General features: G+C 24.2%; 1 protein-coding gene across 3 annotated transcripts in view; it reads right to left on the bottom strand.

Annotated features, from left to right (window-relative positions):
• Positions 1-27,381, bottom strand: part of LOC122501553 (disheveled-associated activator of morphogenesis 1) — a 155,907-nt gene that overhangs the window by 24,121 nt on the left and 104,405 nt on the right. For all 3 annotated transcript variants that reach the window (XM_043611102.1, XM_043611103.1, XM_043611101.1), the window contains exon 2: positions 5,781-5,897. In XM_043611102.1, the coding sequence (XP_043467037.1) occupies positions 5,781-5,822 (42 nt within the window). In that variant the 5' untranslated portion in view covers positions 5,823-5,897. The remainder of the gene's footprint in view (positions 1-5,780; positions 5,898-27,381) is intronic.

Here is a 27,381-nt window from a genome sequence, read left to right as displayed (position 1 = left end):
TGTATATATTTAATTGAAGAATTTCCAAATAATTGAAATTTTTTAAAATTGAATAGTAAACAAAAGAATTGAAAAATTCTCAAAGAACTTTTTCAAAAATTATTAAAAATAATGCATTTATAGAAGAATTTTAGTTAAAAACACTAGAAAAAAATTTAATTTTCGAAAAAATACAAATTATTGCATAAATTCAATTATTTTTACGAGTAATAAAATTCTTCTTAAGGATTCAATTATTTTTACTACTAATAAAACTCATCGTAGAATTTAAATTATTTTTTATACAATTTTAATTGAATTCCTGGAAAAAAGTAATTATTTTCATGCAAATTTTAATAAAATTCGACAAAAGAATTCAATTATTTAAAAATTTGTTGATAAAATTCTTTATGAGAATTCAATTTTGAGAAACATTCAATTATTCAATAAATTATTTACTTTTTCATTTAAATAATTAAATTCTTGTAGAATTTTCTAATAAAAATTGATTTTCATTTCATAAAAATGAATTTCAGTTAAAATTTTAGATTATAATTGAATGTTAAAAGCAATATAGCGTGAATTTTTAGAAATAATTGAATTGTGAAATTAATTTTTTTGAAAAAGTTTAATTGAATTTTCTTTTATATTATTTGAAGTTTTTATTTTCTAATATTCATTTAATTAAAGAATTTAGGAATAATTGAAATTTCCTGAAATTGAATATTGTAAACAAATGGATTTGAAAATTGCCAAAGAACTTTTTCGAAAATTATTAAAAATAACTGATCTAGAGTAGAATTTTAGTTATAAATTTCTGAAAATAATAATTGAATTGAAATGATGAAGATTATCTTGAATTATTATAAAACATGAAGAAATGGATCACTCCGAGTCGAAGACTCGGAGTTATTTTAGTCATCAGTAATTGGTCCGTAATTTTTCAATTTTGATCCGTACAGTCTGTATTTTTAAATACTTTCACTGGTTCGAGCCCTGCTATTATTATTACTAATTATTATTAATCACTAAAAATGAGAAATTCATTGTTAACTTAAAAGTATCAAATTGCAACGAATTGACACAAAAAATAAGGACCAATTTAAAAATGTATCTAAATTATTATTGGTATCAATTTGATACTTTCAAGAAAACTGTGTGTATCATAATTAACGTAATTTTAGTAGAATAAAAAACGTAAAACGATGAAAAAATTCATATAATTAAACTATCATTCTTTTTATCAGTTTATTTTCTAAACGTTTGTTGTTTTTTGAAACATGAGGGAGTTAAAGTTAGAATTTAAACAAGAAGAAAGAGAGGCCGCGTGTTATTTGCTTAATACCTGAGTTTATTTTACGGATGGATTTAGCATTTGCGTTTTGTTTCGCGAATTATCTCATCAGCCCGCACAAAATTACAGTAATAAAAGGGAAACGATTACGCGGCAAAACGTAACACATAGATTCTCTCTCTTTCTTTCACTGCGTGTCGCAGAAAAACAGGATCTTCAGCATGCAACATTCTGTCATGAAAATTCCATTTGTAAATCGGGAAGTGCTTGTTTCTAACCAGTATTAAATTATGCTCATTATTTGCAATAATTTTAAAACCTGATGAAAAAGATAAAACCCTCAATATATAAACAACTACTGTCGAGAAATGCAAAATATATTTACAACAAAAGAAAAAAAGGTATAAACTAATTTCTTTAACATTGATCTTTTATTATTTCAAAACAATAATAATTCAGATGGTCGTTATCGTTAAAATTTATTATTCTCCATCTCCTTCTCTCTATAACAAAATGTAATTATTCTGTTGTTAAATAAGTTTTTAAGAAAATTCTAAGAAAATTCGTGATGGTTTTTTTCATATTTCGTTTTTAATTACGCACATTATATTGAGAAGCAATAAATGTTTTATAGAATACAGAAATAAGATCACTTTTTCATAAGGTCTACAAAAAAATATATCCCTGAAGTTAGTGTCGACGCTCATCGTCGAAAACTACTGTTTGAGGTTTTTAGTGATGAAACTGTTACTAATTTCAGCTATAGCTGTTTTATTCACCTAGAGAATTAAAAGCTTTTCAAAATTTTTTTCAGTTTCGTGAAAAAAATCTTTTCGACGCTGAGCGTCGACGCTAACTTCAAGCACCTAAAAATTACAGCCAGAGAAATGTTTTATTCAAACCAAATACAATTCATTTGAGTCAAATATAAAAGCATATTTGTCACAGAACCTACTAAATTATTTATTAGAACCAAATAAAATTTCTTTGGGTCAAATAAAATTTATTTGAAACAAATAAATAATTTAACAGGCTTTGAGTCAAATATATCTTTTCTCTGGGTGTATGAAATTCATATAAACACCCGGAAAAAAAGTATAATTGATTCGGAGCCAACCACACTTTTTATTAGTTTCAAATAAATTTTCTTTGTCTCAAATACACGTTTTATTTGTGTCAAATAAACAGGGTTGTCACAAGTCAGGAAAATCAGGGAATTTAGGGAAAAGTCAAAGAAAGAAAATTTTAAATTCTTTCTATTTCTAACAATAATTGAATTTTACTGATTTGAAATTAATTTAAAAATTTTAAAAATTCAATTTTAATAAAATTCTTCAAATCAATATTCAATTATTTGACAAAAATTTCATGAAATTCTTCACATGAGATTCAATTATTTTCAATATAATTTTAATAATACTTCTAGAAAAAATAAAATTATTTTTAATAAATTTAAATAAAATTCTATATTGAATTCTTTTCAATACAATAATTTAATTAAACTCGTCGAAAAAATTTGCAACAATTCAATTACTTTCATACATATATATACTAAAATTCTTTGACAGAAATTAAATTATTTTCAGTATAATTTTAATAAAATTTCCCCAAAAAATTCAATTATTTTTAAAATAGAAAAAAATTTCACCTATTAACTCAAAATTGTGGAAAATAAATTAATTTCTAGTAATTTTTTTTAAAAATTACTAGAACTTATTCTCTAAATAAGTGAACTTACAAAACTTATTCTCTAAATTTGAATTAGTAAAAATGATTAACTAACTAATTAGAACAAAAGTGATATGAAATTCTAAAAATTGATGTTTTTTAAATTAGCTGTATTTTTGAATATGTATTTAATTGAAAAATTTTCAAATTATTGAAATATCAAGAAATGTAAACAATTGGATTTCAGAAATATTTTAGGTGAACTTTTTTTTCTTTAACTATAAATAATTGAATTTTTAAGGACCTTTCTCAAAAATTATTGAAAATAATTGAATTATTGAAGAATTTTAGTTTAAAATTCTAGAAAATAATTAAATTGAAATCTTGAAAATAATTTTTAATAATTAGCAATTCTTATAAATTATTGAATTTAAAACGGTTTGAAATTTTTCAAAATTTTAATTCCTAATGGAAAAATAATAACAATGGTTAAATAGTTATTTAAAAAATAAAATTGTTCATGTTCCTATTAATTATGCAATTAAAAATATTTAAAAATAAATATATATTTCCAACATATTGTAATGTATCTAATTATTTTTGTAATGAATTAAAATATTCTTTAGGGTCAGGAAAAAAGGCAAAGTTCTGATTGGTAAGCAGGAAAAAGTCTGGAAAAAATAAAATAAATTTTTTGTAGCAACCCTGATAAAACTTCTATTATTTAAATATTTTAAATCAAATAAATAATTATTTAAGCTTCGAGACAAAGATACTGTTATTGAACTCAAATGAATTATATTTGGTTAAAATAAAATTTTTCTCTGTGTGAACATAATTTGTTCTGAATAACGAACTTGTAATGTGAACTGTTTTTCGACACTTTTATAAGTTCAAAGACCCGAAAAAACAAAAGAAATAAAAAAAAAAATCTTTTTCGTTCACCTTTCCGAAACGTGAGACTGTGTCGTGTGATTTTCTCGTCGATGCGGGTCGCGTATCGACTATTTGATTTTATTTCGGGCATATATATAACACTGATATATACACTATTCGTTTGTGGAATTTTCAAACTTTTTTGCGACCGAGAAAGAGAAATTACACGTCTGATGAGATAATACGTGAAAAAATGGATCGCGAACAACGAGTCAATTATCATCCGGTTCAGAGATTCGTGACATATCACTGGAAATAAGTATAATAACTGTGTTATTTACTCAAACAATTATTCCACAAGGGGTGTTTTATTTTCTTTTTTTTTTCTTATTTTTGTAATAAGCATTTGCAAAGACGTTTATATATTATTAAATATTATTATTTAATTATTTTGTTAAACTATCAGATCTTTGAAAAGTTCGATCAAATTTACGTATCTAAGATATTTTAATTTATTGAATTAAAGTTTAAACTCTGAAAGAAGATATATATTTATCTCAGAACCAACTAAACTTTTATTTTTGTCACAAATAAAATTATATTTTTGACAAAGTTTTTATTTGTACCGAAAAAATTTGTATTTAAAATAAATAAATTTTTAGTAGGTTTTTGGGATAAATATACCTTGATTTAAATCAAATAAATTATATTTAGTTCAAATAAAATTTTTATCTGCAATCACAGTTTTCTGGAAAGTAGCAAATTGATACCAAATTGGATGAAATTACTATACCAAAAATTTGGATCAATTTGTGATTTAATTCAAATCTTTCACGTCAATTTGTTGCAATTTGATATTTTCGAGATTTAAAAGTGACGTAAAACGAGACGATTTTCAAAATTGTTAAAAATAATTATTAAATGGAGTAAAAATAGTATTTTTTTAAGAAAGAAAAATAAATTTCAGAAAGTTATACAAATAATAATAATAATTATTACTATTATTATTACTATTATATTATTTTTGTTATTTTTAATTCAATATATTTATTATTATAGATATTATAATTATTATAAATCAAGTTGATAATTAAATGAACTTATTTAAAAATTTATGATTGAAAAATTATGACATTGACTAAAATTTATGTTCTTAATCATTGAGAAAGAAAAATGTAAAATTGAAATTTATTTTCTTTTAATTTATATATTGATTAATTAGGTTATTTAAATTGTATCTATATATTGGAATAGATAAACATACGAGATTATATTTTATGACATCATTGAATGAGAAAGTGTACGATTGATAGTTGAGTTAATTAAAAGATTTAAACAAAAATTAAAAATACACACCTGGTTTCAGTGTAGATTATTATTTTTGAATCATTAAATAAGAAAGTGGACGGTTTCGATTTAAATTAATTATATTGAGTTGAGATATAGTTTTAATAAGTCTGGGGAATCTGATTTATAAAGTGACAAGTTCTGTAAACGATAAAAATGTTTTTTTTAAATTACGAGTTTTTTTCAGTCTTTTTTACATTGACAGAAATGATAAAACTGGTTTTTAAAATAGGTAAATTAAAAAGAAGGTTTTAATTTCAATTTAATTGAAATTTAGATTTTTTAAATTAATATCATTGAAAAACAATATTTTCTATAATAATTATTATTTAATTAATAATAACAATAATAATAATAATTTTAATTTTAATTAATAATAATTTGATTATTTTATTCGTACAGTTAGTACGAATGTAGGTATATTAATTTAATTTAAAGTTTGTTAATTCTAGAAATTAATTAGTCATATTATTTTAATCTATTTAATTGTGTGTTAAAGAAAATATTTAATTGAAAAAATCAAAACAAACATGACAGTTGAAAGAAGGAAAATAGGAGTATTTTTAGTCAAGGTGTTGAAATAGAAATTAAAAACATTTTAGAAATTAAAACTCACCTGTAAGCATCCACAAAAAGACTTTTTAACTCGAGAAGGCATTGTTTGACAGCGGCCAACAAATTCCTTTAGAGGTTGTGGACTCTTGACAGGGCAACTTGAGATATTCGGAATTCTCTGTAAACAAAAACAAAATACAATATTAGTCTTAGTATTCCATTTTTAAAAATATTTTTCCAAATCTTTTAATTCTATTTTAGACAGAATATTTTAATTTATTTAATTTCGATTTAGACAAACGTAAATATTTCAAGATTTTTAAAACACCCATATTTTAAGTCTAGAAATTTTTAACTCTAGAAATAATTACAAGAACCATGATTTCTTTTTAAAAGTAATTAGTTTCTACTTCTTTTTTTTCCTGCAAAATATTTCGAATTCAATAGCAAAAAAAAGAAGCAAAAGCTTTTCCCATTTAAATCGTTAAAAAATAAAACAATTACCCAATCTCTTTGGAAAAGTGTTGCATTAAAAACACTATTTTGTAACATTTGTTATTATTTTAACGTGCGAAAATTATTACCTCGAAACTTGTCATTTGTTAATAAATAAAGTCATTTGAAAATTTACATTGTGCCGGGAAATATAGATATATATGTGCATTCTCCAATGAATATTGAGATATGGTAATTGTTTTACGCCCACCTATCAATGTAACTACATAGTAATTTGACTTTTAATGCGGGTGAAAAATCTCTTTTCAAAAATTTCTATTGCTTTCTGTTCTGCCTCATTGTTTTACTGCAATAATAAAAAGTAACTGGTGGTGGCAGTCGTGTGAGTAACAATTAACGAAATAATTTTTCAGAATTTTCTAATTGTTTGTATAATTTTTACTGGTAAAAAAAAATTTGCTCATTTGCTTCTTTTTTAATCATAAACGCGCATGCACACGCGGAAAATTTAAATAGAAAAAGGAACATTTTTTTGCTTTTGAGAATTAACTTTGGATTTTAAAATTCAGGAGTCAGTTTTTTTTTTCTTGTAAAAATGGTAAATATTAAAAATACCTGTTAGTTAACCTAATTTTTTTTCATACAGTGAAAATTGTATTGGTGTAATTTTTTCTCTAATATGCATATATCACAGATTAAAGTTAGGAATGTAACTAGAATATTTTTGCGAGACTTTTTTCACTCGTGGAAATTTTCTAATTTTTTTCCTTTCACAGTTTTTCAAAGGATATCAACTTGAGACAAAAAATGTACCAAAACGATGCTTCGCAACATTTTGATACATTTTTTTGTCTCAATTTGATATCCTTTGAAAAACTGTGTTTGTACTCATTTATTTAAGTTTATTTTAGTAAAAGTTACATTTAAAAACCATTTTAAAAATTTTCAACCCACTTAGTTTATACGGTGGTAAATTATTTTTTTAGTGAAAAAGACTGATATTTACAAATATGAATAAAAATTTTAACTCCGCCGGGTTTCGAACGCAGGACTTATAATTTGTCTCTGTATAACTCGCATTTTTAAAATCTTTAACGACCACACCTAAAGCGGATTTTAACGTCCAAAAATCTATCTAATACTTTAAACACAAATTAAATTAGTTCCAACAATATTTTTTTAACAATTATTTCTAATTGATAATTTAAAAAAATTACTAATACCCTTAAATATCATAATTATGATAAACTTTAAATCAAAAAGCATATTAGATCTAAAAAACATTTCAATATAAATAATGTATTACAATTTTTCTGCCTAAAGGAACACTGAAAAAAAATTTTTTATTTAATTAATTGATTACTTGTCTATTATCAAATAAATATTTTTATACTTGAAACAAATAATTTTTATTTAATTTAAATAAATTGTATTTTAATCAATAATTTCAGTATTTGAAGCAATTACCATTTAATTGACATAAATAAAAACTATTTGATACAAACAAATATTTATTTTCTAATATAGACAACAATCATTTATTTGAATCAGTTAAATATTTTCTTCAATGAAAAATTTGACAAACAATCAAAACAAAAATTAGTCTAACTCTATTATTTATTATTTGGTTTAGTTAAAAATAATTAATTTTTTTAATAAATTTTTTGTTTAACTTTTTACTTCGGGTGGGCGATTATATAATTTGATTTCGAATTCTCTCTAATTTTGAACTAATAAAAATGTTTACTAATCTCTATTAGTAAATTTTATTATTAAGTAGTAATTTCTACTTATTTTTTTTTTATTAGTAAAATTTACTAATTAAAAGGCAAAAAGTCATTCTATAATTCAAATTAGTATAAGCATTTTTACTAATTCAGATTTAGAAATTTTAAATTTACTTTGACGTCAAATTCAATTTAAATTAGAATTTGAATTAACTTTGGCGCCAAATTTGTTTTGATTTCGAATTAAAATTGACTTGAAAATGAATTTGGCGTAAAAATTTTTTTTGAAATCTAAATGAATTTAGCGTCAAAGTCAATTCGAATTTGAAATCAAAGTGAAATAAAATTACACAATCGACCCCCAGCAATTAGTAAAAAAGAACTAATTATATTAGTAAATAAATAACTACGAAAATAGTCAAATTTGACTAATTGAATTAGTTACCAAAAATTTTAGTTACTTTGACAAAACCTTAAATTGAATTTAACTAATAGTTATAGTCATTATCAACTATTTGATTAGTAAAAATTAGAATCATTGACTGACTCTTTATTTTAGCAAGTTATTTATTTTTCACTAATTCACATTTAAAAAATTTAATTACATTCCTCAATATAATCACTCTTTAAAACTGAATCAGGAGAACTTCAAACTGATTTCAATTTCATAGTGAAATCGTGAGAAGTTATTCAAGGAATTTTTACCGATTCTGATTTAGAGAGTAAATTTTTCAATTTCGAATGAATAAAATAAATGTTATACATAAAATAATTTCAAATATGAAACGTTTTAAAATAATTGAAAAAATGGAAAACGATTTTCTCTTTTGATTATGAAAAAAAAAAAATGGAAAATGCTCTTGCAGTTAAAACTCTCTCGATATATTTAAAATTACACTTTGAATATTCATGTTGCGACTCAAATAAATTTTCATCATCTAAATTTGGATACATTACTAAATTTTGATGTAAAATATATTGAATAAAATTAAAAGTATAAAAATATACTTTTAAGTAATTCTGTAAATCGTGTGAAAGTATTAACTTTTTCTCAAGGTCGTTGTCCAGAACTTGATGAGTTTACTACTCCCGCAGGTCCATTTTTGATACGGAAGAGAGCGTACGGGGGCGGGAAATGAAAAAAAAAAAAAAATAGGAAGAAGTCTTCTATATTAGAGTCGCGTTTTCATTCTAATTACCACTCGACAATTAGCGAATTTCACTTTTGCGCTCGAGCTCAACTGATTACTTCCTTTCGTGTTTGTATATTTAAAAGTTGATGCTTATACAGAAACTAGATTGAACTTGCGCGAGAAAACAATGACAAGGTCTTCCTTTTTTAAGTTTTATCATTATTATGTACATATATGCGCGCAATGTGTTCTTATCTTAAAACCTAAAGTAGCAATTAGACTTGACAATTTATTTATCGCTCTGTCCCCAATATATGCATATATCTTGGTTTTTTTATATTTCATCAAGGCAACCTACTTGCTACTATACTACTACAACTCAGGTGTTATAATGTATACTCTCCTTTCATTCTAATTTTGTGATGAAATTTTCTTATGACTTGTGCGCCTTAATTATCGTCTGTCAGATACATGTTTATATATAAAGTTTTCGTTTTTCGTTTTCTTATACACATGAGACGTATGATTTTTAATTTTCAAGGGTGTCATTATTTTCACAAGTGACGGATTTATAATTCTCTACTGCGAACTGCTGCTACTACGCTTTATTAAATACAAGTTGATTCGATTTTTGTTTGTGTAAAATTCGTTTATTGACACAACTTACAAATTAATGCGGTAAAATCAATTTTTTTCTTTTACTTTTTTTTCTTTTTTCAATACATTTTTAAATTTATTAAAACTTAATTTAAAATTTTGTTGTTTTTTCGTTTAGAATTTCTCTTTTCAATACAGTTTTCATTAAAACTTGATATAAAATTTTGTATTTAGTTTTTGTGTCACTTTCCGAAGAAAAGTTACTTAGAATCAAAATTTTAGGTGATGTTTGTTATGTTTGGAATGGAAATACACAAAATGGATCAACTCTCAAACTATAAATTTAATTTAGCAAAAATGTTTACTAATTTGAATTAGAGACTGATTTTTTTGATTTTGGAATAGTAAGTTTTATTAATAAATAGTAAGTTCTATTAATTTATTAGTAACTTTTTTGCTTTTGAATTAGTAAATTTGACTAAAAAATAGTAATTTTTACTTATTTATTAGTAAAATTTTCTAATTCAAAAGCAAAAAGTCAGTCGCTAATTAAAATGAGTAAACATTTTTACTAATTAAAATTTGGAAAGTAGAGTGTAATTATATTAAGGAATATAACTTAATTATTAAAAATAACTAATTTGATAATATAAGCAATCAGTCATTGACTCTGATTTTTACTAATCAAATAGTTAATAATGACTAATTATTAGTTAAATTCAATTTTAGGTTTTGTCAAAGTAACTAAAATTTTTGGTAACTAATTCAATTAGACAAATTGGGCTTTTTTCTTAATTATACTTATTAACTGATAATTTGTTCTTTTTTTTACTAATTGCTGGTTGTCGATTATGTAATTTGATTTCATTTTGATTTCGAATTTGAATTGACTTTGACGTAAAATTTATTATGATTTGGAATTCGAATTGTCTTTGGTACCAAATTCATTTAGATTTCGAATTAATTTTGACGCTAAATTCATTTTTAAGCCATTTTTCATTCGTAATCAAAATGAATTTGGCGCCAAAGTTAATTCAAGTTCGAAATTAAATTGAATTTGACGTTGAAGTCAATTCGAACTCTAAATTTGAATTAGTAAAAATGCTTATATTAATTTTAATTATTAACTGTCTTTTTTTAACTAGTAAATTTTACCAATAAATCAGTAGAAATTCCAATTTATTTGTAAATTTTACTAATAAATTACTAGTAATTACTATTTATTAGTAAAATTTACTCATTCAAAGGCAAAAAATCAGTTATTTAAATTATTAGAAATTACTATTTATTAGTAAAAGTTACTAATTCAAAAGCAAAAAGTCAGTTATTTAAATTACTAGAAATTAGTATTTATTAGCAAAAGTCTGAATTAGTAAACATTTTTACGGATTCAAATTTCGAAAGTATAACGTGTCACGAATACTAAATACAATTATTTTTAAATTTAGTTTTAATAAAAAGTATAAATATTGGAAAAATTGTATTTTTAAAGTTTATTTTTGAATTGGGGGTTTTTAAAATACAGACTTGATACAACGTATAATTTAAATCGCTAATGCAATTTAAAGGTGTAATTCGATGTAGTTTAAATGCAGTGAAATTATTATAAAGGGACATGGTGAATGAAGTGGTTTCTGGTTTGACGTCGTGAATGTAATTTTTTTTATCAACATGTAATAATTAAACGTTGCAGAACGAAAAGGCAAAAGGAGCGATATTCCCCTGAGAATTTTTTTTCTTTAATTTGACCTACTTTTCTACATGAATTTGTTAAAAATGTACACAAGTTAGGTTGTATTTTAAACGAAATACTCTTAAATTAACATCATTTATGAGTGAGATTAGTATGAAATGATAAGTTCATTTATATATATGAGTTCTAGGAAAGTGCTACCAATTTTTATTCCGAAAAAAACTCGAGAATTATTTCCACGTGCCCCTTTCTAATGGTTTCCTGTCCTACACGGATATGCGTCACTTAACATTCGGCAGGAGTTTACTTAAAAAAAAACTATTTTTAGTTTATTATTCTAATTTGACAAATTTGTCTTTTTTATTCTTTATTCCCTTTTTAAGAAAATTTTCAATTTGATCGTTTTTACATTCTCATCAGAGAGAGTATTATTTTTATAATCGTCTTAAACATTTGATTTGGAATTTAATCATTTTATTGTCATACTGATTATTATTAATTTGAAAATAAAAATAGCAAGCGGAAGAAAATGGAACTCACGTATTTTTTTTTTTTTATTTTGATATAAAAAGATTTTGTCAAGGGGAAAATTTACATTTCTTTTATGAATCTTCATAAAGACATTTTACAAATAGCTTTGGCCTTCAGAACGTAAGAATTATTGATCATTTTGTGTGTTGTATTTAACATTTTTGGGATTAAATCTTTTGCTGTAATCAAAGTAACTGATTACATCAGTAAAATTTTCGTATAAATTACATTGAGAAATGAATATTCTCTTCAATACCTCGCATGATATTTGATACTACTTTTTCTTTTTGATTTAACATTAATTGAATGGAATTCTTCTAAATTTAGAGAATTTTCTTCGTCATAAAAATAAATTCTTACTTTTTAATACTCTGCGCGAAAAAAATTCATTTACTGACTTTTTCTTTTTGAATCAGTCAAAATTTACTGATTCTTCAATAAAACATTATTTTCTAATGATAAATTATTTAATTTTTACTGATTTAAAAGCAAAAAGTCAGTCTCTAAATATGAATTTATTAAAAATAGCTAATTTGATAGCAAAGAGTCGGTCACTGATTCAAATAATAACATTTTACTAATTAAATGAGTAATAACTATATGCTCTCTAAATCTGAATTAGTAAAATTCTACGAACAAATAGTAAAATTCCACTAATTGTTAGTAATTTTCACGGATGATTTTTCTCCTTTTTTGATTAGTAAAACATCACTATAATTGTTAGCAAAATTTTAGTTTACTAAGTTATAGTAAAAATAAGTAAAATTTCTCCAATTGCTAGTAAAATTATTAGTAAATCATTGATAAACATTTCGATATTTAGTTAGTAACTTTTTACTAATTTTTGATAATTAGTAAAATTTTTTTTAATTTTACTAATTTTGATTTAGAGAGCAGTTATCAGTAAAATTCACTTTTGTAATTTATGTCAAAATAACTAAAAATTTATAAAACTTTCAATTAATGAAATTTGACTATTTTCGTTCGTATATATTTACTAATAATTAGTTATTTTTTTACTAATTGTTGAAGCAACTTTTACTATGTATTAAGTAAATTTTACTTTTCTTGAAATAGTTTTTGTAAGAATTGAGAAAATCTACTTTGGACGTAGTAAAATTTGCTCTGCATGTAGTCAAAGTTACTATACCTAAGGAAGAGCAGAGAATCCAGACATTTTAGATTTTATTTTGACAGTAAAAATTACTTTATATTTTTTCCCGTAAGTACAGTTGTGTTTTCAAACAAAATTCATTTAACCCCTCACGTTTCTAAATTTTATAATGTTAATATCTTGAAAAGAATTGCGTCTACTATCGAAACGTTAAATATCAAGTTTCAAATTAATTCCATATATTTTTTAGCAAACCGTAAAAAATTTTTTATTTGGGCTCTTTGCCAGAAATTATCCTTAATGATAGATCGTCCAACGTCCTTCCGGCAGGACGAAAAAGACTCAGGTGAGTCCCTCCGAAATCACTGAAGAAAACTAACATGGATTCAGATAAATAAAAAATGATATATATCATTGGAAAGGTAACGAAACAAGCTTTCAGCGCATATAAATATCGAGCTTGTAAGTTCAAAACTAAGGGCTGGGTAGTTTGAAGAAGTTACATGTTCCAAAAATTCACATAATTTTTAGTCACAGAATGACGAAGCCCGGTCCTGCCGGCAGGACGCTTTTCGCTTTATTTAAGAGACTACCTAGCCCAGGTTTATAAATTTAAAGACTCGATATTTACATCATTTGAAAGCTTGTTTCATTACCTTTCCAACGATATACTTAGTTTTATATTTATCTGCTTCCATATTAATTTTATAGAGCAATTTCGAAGGGACTCGCGCCTGAGTATTACTCAGATATACTGAAAAATATTAAAAATGAATTTTTTTTTAATTATAAAATTAGGTTTCATTCTTTGAACGTTTCTGAAGAGAAAGAGACTTGTCCGGTCAAAAAATATTGATTTTTGGGGATTTTACATTAAATTTACGAAAAAATGTTTTTTTCACTGTTTAAAAACATAGCAAGTTTGAAGGCTTTGAAAAATGGTTTAAATTATTATTTTAAAAAGTCAAAAATATGGATTTTTTCGTCTTTTCGTCTACTTTAACCCCAAAGAGTGCCAGAAAAGAAAAGTTGAATTCCCTTTTTTTAAAAGCCTTTTTTTCGGAACGTCCTTCCGGCAGGATGGGCGCTTGGACGATTTATCATTAAGATATTTAAAAATAAAAAAATTATAAATACGCACCTTATTGTATCTTCTTATTTATAAATTAATTCTAAATTCAACTTCTCACGTACCTTATTACGAATAAATGAAAGACGAAAGAAAATGCCGAAATTTAGAGGTTATGTCGTTTGTTTACATTTATTAAAACTCGAATGATAATTTAAACTCGACCGGTAAATGAATAATTTTTGGCGCGTTAATTTGAAATCAAATATAAACCCCCAATGAGTATAAGAATTATTCTATCTTTCATCTTCATTGTAATTAAACTATGATGGATTATAATTTAATTAAAATTCCTAATTCCTAATTGTCTTCTAATGAAAGGAGAGAAAAAAAAATGTTATAATAAAGAAGCAATTAAATTAATGATCCCATTGAAGTAGAACATTACTTCTCTCGCGGTTACCGTTAGGTTTTTTTTTTCTTTCTTTATATATCATGGGACTTTTCTGCGCTTTCATTGCCATAAAATTCTTCATTCCTTCTCGACGACTTGGGTACATATCAGAAGAATTACGAGACTACGTGACTTTGGTGAATTTAGATCATGGCCCCTGTTGTTAATTTAATTCTACGGGACATTTTTGTTTTCACAGTAGATATTGTGAATTTCACTTGAAAATGCGCGCGGTAAAAGGGCGGAACCATATTAAGTATGAACATTTTCGAATACGTGTTCAAGTTAACGAGAGAAGCCGCGCATGTTAAAATGTTGATTTGTATTATTAAGACGTGTTCAAATTACGGAAGATTTCAACCTGTGTACGTATATGTATAAGAAATCGAGGAAAAGAATCTTCTTTTATATTTCTCTTTTTTTCTACTGGTAGCCAGAAAAACACCATCACACACGTAATCATAAAAATCGTCACTGCTTTATGTCTTTAGTTTTATTGCGAAACATGAAAAATTTACGAGACGAGAATTATTTTGGGGAGAGTTCTTTTTTTTCTCCAAGAATACCCTCAAGGAACTTGTGCGCGCTTTTATAACTTTTTATGCACTTAAAAAGAGGACAAAGTTTACTTCAATCTTGATACAAGTGTGGAAAATAAATATTTTTTAACTTTTATATTCGCACTTTTACGAACGTGAATTTTGGTTGTAAGGAATTTAAAAAAAAAATTTTATGATAGTTTTTAAAAAAAGATACTTTTCAAAATTAATCGCGCTCATAATTCCCTAAGAGGAATTTGAGCATTTTTAATAAAAAAATACACTCTTTTCTATAGACTTACAGCAGACACTGCATTCGCTAAAGTAGGAAGTAGATTTATAAAAGCAGCTTTTGAAAAAAAAAATTCTTTAAATCCAGTTTTTTGTTACTGAAGGTATTACATTTCCTGTGAGAGATTCTCAAAAAGCCTTTGAAAAGTGCGCATCAGGAGTGTATTAAAATATGACTTTTGTTACCATGTATGATAGAAGTAAATAAATCCAGAGGATTTGTAAACCAGTGAATAAGCCCAGTGGATTTATTTACCTGAATAATAGTTGTAGTAGTTGTATGGTGGTAGTGGAAGACTTTGAGGTCTCGTATTACTTGGAGCACGTGCGAACGGGTAAAAGCACGTGTTACTTGTGGAGAACGCGTAAAAGTGCATACAAGTGTATATAGCATATTATACAAGTAGACATGAGAGACTCTGATCAGACTTAGCCAATTCCTGTTTGCAAACATTCTTCTTTAAATGCCTTTAACAAACTGGTCTCTCCGAGATTAATCGGCTAATAATTGAATGCCCACAAGTACCAGCTTCGTTCAATTATGTAACAAAAGCCTTAACAACTTTATGTTAACTACTAAAAACAAGGCGTTGATTAATCGTCTGTTTTGATTGATTAAGCCGTCTTACTTTTTCTTTAATATTCTCTTCGATAATAAACATAATTTCATTTAATATTCGCCAACTTCCTGAAATTTCTGTTAAAATACAAATTTCATTGAAATAGTTTTTCTTTACATTATAATATTTGTAAAGAAATTTTTCTGATGATGGAAAAATTAAAAAAGAAAAACAATTATCTTTTTTAATAAGATTAAAAACGATAATTGTTTTTCTTCTTTAATTTTTCCATTATCTTCCAAAAATCGAAAAAAAAATTTTTACAAACAAATTTGTTTTTTCAAAAAAATTTAAATTGAAACTCTTTCTATCATTAAAATTTTTTTAGCTAACAAGATTCTATTTTGTCATTAAATACTTTTTCAATTTTTTTAGAAAATACTTATTGCAAGGATCACAGTTATTTTTTTATATTATCACTTTTCTTCCTCTTTATCTCTTTTTAATGCCATTAAATTAATAAAATCCCCTGTAACACCTAAAATCATAATATATTGTCCCCTTTTTTGAAGAAGAAATTTTTCTTTCTTTAAGTTTTATTGAAATTTACTTCGTATATTATTAAATTTACTCTGGAAATAATGATTTTGAAATAGCAAATTTTACCATTATCACGGTGTTTTTAAAATTTTTTATTTCTAAAGTAAATTTTACTACTTCTGATGTAAATTTTTCTGATTTTATAAAGAAATTTTCTTTGAAATTAATAGAAGTTATTCTTGAAATAACAATTTCTAATAGTAAATTTTACTATTTTTGAATGAAATTTGAACATTTTCGAAGTAAATTTTACTAATTTTTAATACACGAAAATTATTTCGGACTTGGCAAAAGTCATGGAATTTAAAACAAAAGTCTACTAAAGTTTGATTCAAAATTTAGACAAATTTCAGACTGTAGATAATTAAAAAATATCAATAATTAAAAGAAAAAATATAAAATAACTTCTAATAATTAGAAAGTAAAACTCAAACTGGTACTAATTTTTATTAAAATTTACTTTATAAATTATGATTTATAGTAGCCAATTTTTCTATTTACACAGTAAATTTTTGTATTTATTTACAACTTAGAATGTTTTCAGGACCTTAATTTTTGTCAAATAAATTTGTTTATATTGATGGCCTTGGGTCCAGTTTATTTATTTATCCAATGTATTTATTTACAAAATCCGCAGTTGTATAAAGATTCTTTAAATTTTCTTGGAAAGTTATGCAATTTGTTATTAAAAAAATTATAAAACAAATTTTCTACTTCTGAAGTAAATTTTTCTAATTTTTATAAAGAAATTTCCTTCAGAAGTATTAAAAGTTATACTGTAAATAAAATTTTTGAATAGCAAAATTTATGACTTTTACTATGTCAGAAGTAAATTTTACCATTTTTGACTCAAATTTACTTCGGATATAATAAAATTCAAGGAATTTTAAAACAAAAGTATCGTTATAATGAAATTTGTATTAAAAATTAAAAAAATTGCAGACTATAGAAAGGATTGAAAATAATAATTAAAAGAAAAAATTGAATAAAAATGTCTGATTTAAAAAAGATTTAATTAAGAGAAACAGTAAAAAAAATCGTTAGAAATAATAATTCATACTTTATAATTACAATAATTTTTACTTATGAATTTGAAAAATCCCCGTTTTTTAAATTCAATCTCTTATTTAAAAATTTAAATCCCCTTGTTTACATAATATTACATGAAAAAAATGACTATTATTTCTATTATTATTTCATTCAAAATTGTCTAAACTTTATAAATAATAAAAAAGTTAAATAATTTTATTTATTTTATTGTTTATTTTACTTTTTGAATCCCTTTTTCGTTATAAAAAATGTTGAGTTTCAAAATATTGTTTGCTATTTTAATTTAATCTCAAAATAAGAGCAATGCATTTTATTTTAGTGTCTCAAGATCTTCCCATATTTACTTTATGTCTGAATTTTTGATTTATTGAGAAATTTTGATTTTTAGTTTATTTTTCATTTATTAAAAAGTATATACTTTTTTTTAATTAAAGTTTTAAGAAGTTTCTCAAACTGGTTTTTTATTACACACCCGGAAAAAAGTAATTCCCGGCTCGGCGAAATTCTCTCATTTTTATACAACTTTCTTTTTTTGAATAAAAGCTTCTTCATTTGAAATACATAGATGGTAACTTCTTTTGAAAATTAACTCATTTTTTATTTATAAGTAAAAAAATTTGTATTTCGATAATTATAAATTATTTTAATTTCTCTTTTTCCCTTCGAAAAACAAATAGAGAAGAAAATTGAACTATTTTTAAAAATTGTACAAAAAAAGACAAGTATTCAATAAATTTAATAAAAAAAAATTCGAACAAAACTAATACCTTCTTATGTGATGAGAATGTAAAAATCAAAATGGTGAAAGTAGGTAGTTAATATTTAGGACAATAAATTTAGTATTCCAATAATTATTTTTTGTACTTGAGGAGAATTTTTTCCATGTCAAATTACGTTTTTCCGAAATAATTACAATTAAATTAAAGAGTTGCACTTAAATTGAATAATTAAAAAATTGACAATATGATAATATTAAATTTAGAATTATTAAAATTTGAAATTTTTAATTTTAATTCTATTTCAATATCTGAATTTTATTGAAGTTATTCTTGAAGTTTTTTTTTTAATTTAAGTGCATTGACGTTAAATAATTAAAATCTAAATATTAAAATTGCAAAACTTAAATTAAAAATAAATAAGAAATTTTTATGTTTGTCAGAAATGAAAATTAATCTTTCTGCAGTCAGTGGGTTTTTTTTAAGGAAAAGAAATTTATGTACATTTATTTATAAACAAATTTATCACTACAGTAACAAATAAAATATAGTTTTGTAATAATATTTGAAAATTATGTAAATTCAGAGAGAAAAGTGGGTCACATCGGAAATTTTATAAAAAAATAAAAGAATCAAATTGCAATAAGTTAATAATTTAGTGAAAAGGTTAATTAATACAATGGGATGAAGATATTTTAAAGGTATGCAAATAAAATGTACAATATTTTTCATAATACGCGTAGGGGTTATAAAGGTTGAATGTCTCAAATTAATGTTGATTTGATAATCAGTCGTAATGTTTTGAAAATCTTGATTACCCACTATACTATAAGGTACTGTGTAGCATCTTCGTATGTACATAGAGGATACATTACTATTTTATCTAAATAGTGTGGATTTGAAGTCATGCTAATTTCACATGATGAAATCACGTCTCGAAAAATTTTTTACACCTTTCGTGTTTAACGCGATGTAAAATTAATGAAATAGAAAAAAAACGTTTAATGGCATATAAGTATATTTAATAGGAGAAAACAAGTAACTTCTGAAGACCAATGCGGCATTAACTCATTCGCTGACCTTTCATCTCAAAGGCACGATATCGTCATTTCTCGTTGAATATAACGTTATACCTCCCAGATTTAACTCGATTTGAACACAGAAAATATACGAGAGTTAACTCAATTTTCTCTTATAATCCACTGATTCACACGTATTCTTTACATTTACTTTATTAAATGACTACTATATATTCTAAACTCGAGAGAAGAGTCTATTGAGGGAGATAATTTTTCAATGCGTCTTTATTACACTTCCTTTATCGGTATTTACTTATATAGCCGCATTATTTATTGTACCCGTTCATTGCAAATTATTCTCTGTTTATCAATATTAGCAGTTTCTTATCTAGTTTATCTCGTTTTAGATGGAAATAATCTTTTTTCATTTGCAGGATTTTTATACGAGTCATTGAAAATTTGGACATTGTAGAATTGTTATTGAATTTCATTTTGATTCATAGAATCATGGAAATCTCTTTTGTTGATTTAGAGAAATCATTTGCTTTGACTTGCTTATTATCTCGAATTAGGTCCGTAAATCCCGAAAAAGTCTTTGCTTAAAGTCCATAAAAGTCATTTTTTTTTTAAAAAAAAGGTTCTTAAAGTCCGCAATTTTATTGAAAAAGGATAAAAAGTTTGTAAATTGTACGATATAATTTGAAGAATTTTAGAGAAATTACAAATGATTGCAGAAATTCAATTATTTTCAAAAGTAATAAAATTCTTCACAAAAATTCAATTATGTTAAAAAATTTTTGACAAAATTTCAATTAATTTTAGAAATAATTAAATTTTTCTCTAAAATTCAATTATTTTCAAAAATTTTAATAAAACTTTTGTGAAAATTTCAATTATTTTCCAAAATTTTTCTCAATTCAATGATTTTTAATAGTTATCTACTATTCTAATAAAATTTTCTAAAAGAATTCAATTATTTTAAAAAAAATTTAATAAAATTCTACAGAAACTTTTAATTATTTTCAAAAAATAATAAAAATTTAACAGGAATTTCATTATTTACAAATTTTTTTTTATAAATTTCCTCGCAACCATTCAATTATTTTCATAAATAATAAAATTTTTACGGGGATTCAATTATTTTTGTTAATAAAAAAATTCTTTTTAGAAATTCAATTATTTTCAGAAATAATAAAACTCATTGCAGAATTTCAATTATTTTTAATAGAATTTTAATCGAATTCCTCAAAAAAATTCTTAAAAATTTTGTTAAAATTCGTCAAAAGAATTGAGTTATTTAAAAATTTATAGTATATATAAATATATGTAGATAAAATTCTTTATAAAAATCCAATTATAAGAAACATGCAATTATTCAATAAATTATTATTTTTGTATTTAAATAATTTGATTCTATAGTAGAATTTTCTCATAAACATTGATTTAAAAATGGATTTCAGAGTTAAAATTTTAAATTATAATTGAATATTAAAAGCATTAGGGCGTAAATTTTTAGAAATAATTGGATTTTGAAAAGGTTGCAGATTAAAATCTTTGAAAATTTGAATTTTTCATTTTTGTAACTAACAATTCTGTGGAATTAATATTTTTTGAGAAAATATAATTACAGATTTTTTTTGAAATTATTTAAAGTTTTTATTTTCTAATGTATAGGTAAGTAATTGCAGAATTTTCGAATAATTAAAATTTCGTAAAATTAATAGGTTTAAAAATAATCGATTTAAAGAAGAATTTTAGTTAAAAATAATTGTAAAATAATAATTGAATTGTAAATGATTTTATCACTCGGTCATTTTACTCGGTTATTTGACTCGGACTGGTTATATTTTTGTTCATGGTCTGTAATTTTTAATTTTTGGTCCGTAAAGTCCGTATTTTTAAATACTTTCACTGGTTCGACCTTTCCTTGCTTTTTTAATAAAAATAGTTTTTTTAATTTAAAGAAAATTTCTTCAATTCAAAAATTAGGATTAAAACAAGATTCATTTTTACTATGTTACTTGGGTTGTATTTGTGACAACCTGGCAACATTGGCTTTTGATTTAAAAAATTGTAGCAAGCAATATTGCAGAAATTTTTTGCAATATTAACTTATGCAATTTGCAGCAATGTAAGCACATTGCTAAATTTCCTAAACTATTTCTATAATTAACTTTATTATTGGTTACATTTTCTTTCTTCCTCCCCCAGCGTAAAATTGTAAATTGAGTGAACAATACACAAACGTATCGCGAATCTGATATTATCTCGTAGGCGTAAAGAGGTATGACTTGTGTATTGATACGAAATAAATAGAAGAATGAACCTGTAACCCTTTTGCGCTTATAATAGGCAAATGACGTGTGAATAGGTTTTAAAATCTGCTTTTTTACATTCTCGTTTTTTTTCCACCAACGAATATATAAAGGAAAGAATGTAAGATTTGCATATATTATACACCAATACGTGTATATGACAATGTGTATATACAAATTTTACGATCAATATCGATCGCTATTTCTAAACTCTTCGATAGTGTGTATGCTGAATGTATATTACTTTCTAAAGATTCTTTCGCTCCCACCAAGTTTATATACCATCATCATCATTTCCTTCTACAATCTACATGCTTGATTACTCGCTCCGAATAGTGCATTCTCATTCTTCTGTATGTATATATATATATGAGTATAATCCAATACAGTTACCTTCAGTTGATTCGCAATGCTAAATCGTTCACAATTTTCCCTTTTTTTCTGTACGGGGTTTCATTTCCTTATACATGCTACACGCATTTATGTTTTCTGCTGTATGGTTAGAATATATTTATATATAGTTTACAGATGTAGAGTACAACTTTTTTCTATATTTGCTTTTCTATGTATCATGTTGTTACACTGAGAAAACATTATATTTATACTTAAATGAAACACAAAAATAATGTTAGACGATTTTGTTTAATTGAAATTAGTTTGCAAGTTTAATCTCAATATATAGAAGATATTTACTGCATTGATTCAAAAGTATTATCTGCTTGAATAATTATATTTAATTCAAACATATTTTCTGTTACGGTTTAAACAAAAATTATGTTTAAAAATTTTATGTTTGAATCAAACTTGAAAGTTGACTACAGATAATTTAAAATCAATCACAATTTATATTTGATTTCAATATATAATCTCTTAAACTGAACCAGAAAATATGTTTGAATTAAACTTAAATATGTTTGACTGTATGGCAAAGATATTTTAAGTTTGATTTAAACAAAATTTGTTTGAATCAAATAATTTCTTTTCTCAGTGTAAGTGCTTTATGAAAATTGAAATGCAATTGTAGCGAAACTGCTAGGGCTTTATTGAGATAAATGTGAAATACTTTTAGGTTTGAAATATAAAGAGATGCTGTTTTCAGTATCGATTTTATGCTTTCTCAAATAAGATTTGATGGCTTATTTTATAGGGAAAACTACTTTTTTGTTTCAAATATTCACAAACAGCTTCAAAACTTGTAAAAACATTGACAAGATTTTCTCAACATTTCCAATATCGAGGGAAGGTTGTCAATATTCTGGAATATCTATTGCTGTTAGGCGAAAAAGAAAGTATTATTTTAAAGCAGAAAGGAAGGCATAATTTGAGATATATTTTTAAGACAGCTTGTGCTGAACTTACGCAATGAATTTAATATTATGACTAGTAGAGCCGAATTTAAGATTCATAAATTAAAATATGACTTTCTTTTTACTGTCTAAAGATGATTTGATACGTGGAAAATAGTGTGGCATCTGTTCTTATTTAGAGCAATTGTAGTTTACTTTAGAGTTTAAACCCATTTGGTATTTATAGACAGGAATTTAATATGCTTGCAGAATAAACGCATAAATTTTTACAATGTTGCCCACTAGTAAAATTTGCATTAAAGAGTATTTTTAAGAACAATAAGTGCAATGTGCAAGCGAATTAACTTTTAGTTTTCAAAGTAGCATAAATAGAATAATTATGGACTGAATTATTAATCAATCGATGAATAATATTTTGAATTATTTTGAAGTACACCGAGGTAGGTGTACATGTAAAGTTTTAATTTGTTTACCCCTCGGATTTTGATGGTATTTAAGGAAAAGTTCATTTTGGATGGAAAAACACTACTGTATTTATTTTCAAAAATGCTTCGGTTCATGGAAAATCATTTTTTATCTATTCTATATTTCCGGATATCTTTAAAACCCATACAGTACCGAAAGTTTCGTAAAAGTTGAAATAGTTCATTCAATAGATGAAATAGTTTCATAAGATTTGCAGCTAAATTGTCTAGGTTAACAGCATAAATTTCCTGTTTCTAATCTTGATATACAGTTGAACCTATAGATTATCCAAACCGCTGTTATCTGAATCCTGTTATTCAAACTTCGATTATCCCAACTTTTTCGTCATTTTAAACCCAAAATTTAAATTCCTACATTAAAATTTTTATTATTATTATATTATTTTCATAAATAATAAAATTTCTACATGAATTCCATTAATTTAGAATAGCATTTTTTAAAAAAAAACTTCGAAAAATTCAATTATTTTCACAAATATAGTTTTCCACAAGAATTCAATTATTTAAAATAAAATTTTCATAAGAATTCAATTATTTTCATAAATAACAAAATTTTTCACAGAAATTAAATTCTTTTTAAACATTTTAATAAAATTTTTTGCAATAATTCAATTATTTTCATAAATAATAAAATTGTTCTCAAGAATTCAATTATTTTTAAAAGTACCTAATAAATTTCTTCTGGGAATTTAAATTATTTTAAAAAATTTTTAAATTCAATTATTTTCATAAATAAAAAAATGTTTTTTAGGAATTCAATTATTTTTAAAAAAAAATTTAATAAAATACCACACAGATATTCAATTATTGTCAAAAAATTTAATAGAATTCTTTGCAAAATTTAATTATTTTTAAAAAATTTTCGCAATTCAATGATTTTCATAATATCTACTATATTTTCATAAAATTTCCAAACAGAATTCAATTATTTAAAAAATTTTGTAAAAATCTTAGTAAGAATTCAATTATTTAAATTAGAATTTACATAAAATTAGTCTAAAGAAATCAATTATTTAAAAATTTTTATAAAGTTCTTCGCAAGAATTAAATTATTTTTATAAATATTTAAATTCTTTGATGAATAATGAAATTCGTTGCAGGAATTCAATTTATTAGCAGAATAAGAAAGAAGTAAATATTTTTGATGAAAACTAGGAAAGAGTTAGGAAAATAAAATATAGAATGGAATGCTTGTTAGTTTTGTGAAGTGTCTAAAACGAGTCGGCAAGTTTAATTTTTTGATAGCTACTTTTTTACTACTTTGTTTAGTTTGAAAGTTACTTTTTTAAAATTAATTATCGAGTGCGAAGTCTGATAATGTAAAGTACATAAAGTATCTTCAAATGTCTGAATCAAAATTCAAATTTATAACCAAAATTTAAATTTATTTACACCTCAGATGAGGATGATTTCTAAGGAATGCTACATTTTAAAATACTGTTCTTGTTTTCAAAAACATTTGAGTATAGGAAAAATTCTTTATTGTAAAATATCTGTTAACTGTCACACATTATCAGAGACATCATCTATTTAATTCAATTGCAGCCCACTTTAATCCAATTTTTGCCACTAATAACAGCATTGTAATTCATTTTAACGAAACATAATTTCTTCAGTACTGCGTTACTTAAAATAAATGACAGAACTTATCTATAAAAATCACGAGAGTAGTGTTTATTTTTCTAGGTTGATAGTTAGAAGAAGCATAATACATAAACGACACTTCTACTCTACTATCAGTCTCGCTGTCCGTTAAAAGCGATTCTATCTCGCAGATGTTGCTCATTGCAGTAAATTATTATACCGCACTAACATTTTGCGGTCGTTTTAGCCGTCTCTATACACTATAAGAGATGAGGTTTGTTACAAAACAGTTGCGAGGCATTTTTTTAAATTTATTTTTCACACTTTAAAATATGGCAGGTGAAACGAATTTTATGAAGTGCGATGGATAAGCACAAGCCCCTCGAGTAAGGTTTTATAATATACATGATACCTGTTATCGCAAAACTTGATGTTCAGTAGCTATCAGCTATATATATATATATTTATACCCTCAAGCAGTGATCAACCATCCCAATCGATCTCATCATGAATCGCTTCATGGATCACTGGCTTAACCCATTCTTTATAAAAGCACTATATCTCTATATATAGTTTCGATGTTGCAGAATTCTCAGAAATAACCAACAATGAAACTAATTGTTCATTCGAAAGTTCCTTGATTATCTTTCGCTTCTGTAATGTGTATAATTATGTTTGAATATGGAAATTTAATCTATTAAAATACGGAAACTGAAATTTATTTAACTTTTATAATTTTGGTAGGTATGCATGTATCTAGATCGCAATAATAGGAAATTAATTGTGTCTTATGTTATTATAATCATTTATTTATATAACAAAATGAAAGAATATTTTTATGAAGAAAATTAAAAGTTACTATTAAGACTAAATTTAAAGATATAAAAAGAATGAGTAATTATTTCGATAATACTTTCAAAAATAATTTAGATATCTTGGCAAATTTCAAAAAAAAATCGTTTCAAATTCCTAGAAACTCGATTTAGATATTAAAATATTATAGTAATAAGAAATTCCTCTTTTAATAAATTTCCTTTTGATTCGGAGGGAAAAAAATGTAATAAAAAATAATTGCATAAAAATTTGTATGAAATTAATATCATTATTTCTCATGTAGATTAATCAGAAATCTTATTATTTCTATCACTTTGGTATATATGAGCTTTCTACTCGCAATATTCTCATCTCCTACGCAAAACTTTCCAGCGTACATTTTTTTTTTATATTTATTTTTTTCCAAAAGAAAAGATTAGGTTTATAGAAATTTTGAAATTAGAAAGCAATCGTTTTTCCACTATACGAGTTTGTTTTTATTTTTATTATTTTGCCAGTAAAATATATATTTGGAACATAATTTATTATTTGTTTTTGGAGAGAGCCTCTTGACAATTGAACCCCTTGATGCAAGAACCAGACATAGACCATTGAAATTAAATGGGCTGCGTCTGGTTCTTGCATCAAGGGGTTCAATTTTATATGGGATTCATATAAAAACGGATCTATTTATAATTAAATATCTCCTATAAGAAAGTGCACACGCGTGTCATAAAAAATATATGTACGTTAGATCTACAATCTTTGAAAAGAAAAATTCTATGTCAGTTTCGTAATAATGATGTTAAATTCATGGCGAACTTGCACGAGAAAGTAGTTTTGCAATATTCGCAAATACTTATATATATATATATATATATTATTTTAATACGAGTGGGCGGAAGCGACTCAATAATAATTACTTTCTCTGCGCGACCAGCATATATGTTTATTTTCATAACTGTTTTTTTTAGAAGTACGCGCAAGTTTCACCTAATTAATTAAAATATGAGTTTATTAATGACAGGAAAATCGAGTTTCTAGGTTAAATGTAAATTGCTTTTGTATGGTATTTATAATGTTCGGTAATTAATCAAATTTCGAATATATAAATTATCATAAACCACGTTTGCCAAGTTCAAACGTTTTGCTCCTAAAATCATAAATATGCTTCTTTAATATTATTAATAATAAATAATACAGTCGAACCTCGATTAACCGAACTGTAAATCGATTATCCGAACTTTGCATGACTTGTCCAATCGCAAAATTAATTTTTCAGTACAAAAATACAAAAGTAAATAAGATAAAAATCAATAAATAAGATTATTTGGTTATTAATTTTTGATTTAAAACTTTCAAAATTAAAAATGTTAAAATGCTACTTGATATAGTAAAACAGTGGAGATTAATCACTTTACTATAATTAAATTAGCTTGAAAATAGTTGTAATTTTTATTATCCAAGTCCGTTTAGAATTAATTCGGCTAAACGAGGTTCAACTGTAGTTATATAATAAATTATATGAAATAAATTTACTATAAATATTTAATTATACACTAAAAGAATTATTTTGTTCTACTAATAGATTACTTGAATATTATAGGGA

The sequence above is a fragment of the Leptopilina heterotoma genome, unplaced genomic scaffold (genome assembly GCF_015476425.1).
Source record: "Leptopilina heterotoma isolate Lh14 unplaced genomic scaffold, ASM1547642v1 Lhet_211, whole genome shotgun sequence".
Lineage (NCBI taxonomy): Eukaryota > Metazoa > Arthropoda > Insecta > Hymenoptera > Figitidae > Leptopilina > Leptopilina heterotoma.
The sequence above is the reverse complement of the archived record's forward strand: the minus strand, read 5'-3'. Positions and strand labels throughout refer to the sequence as shown.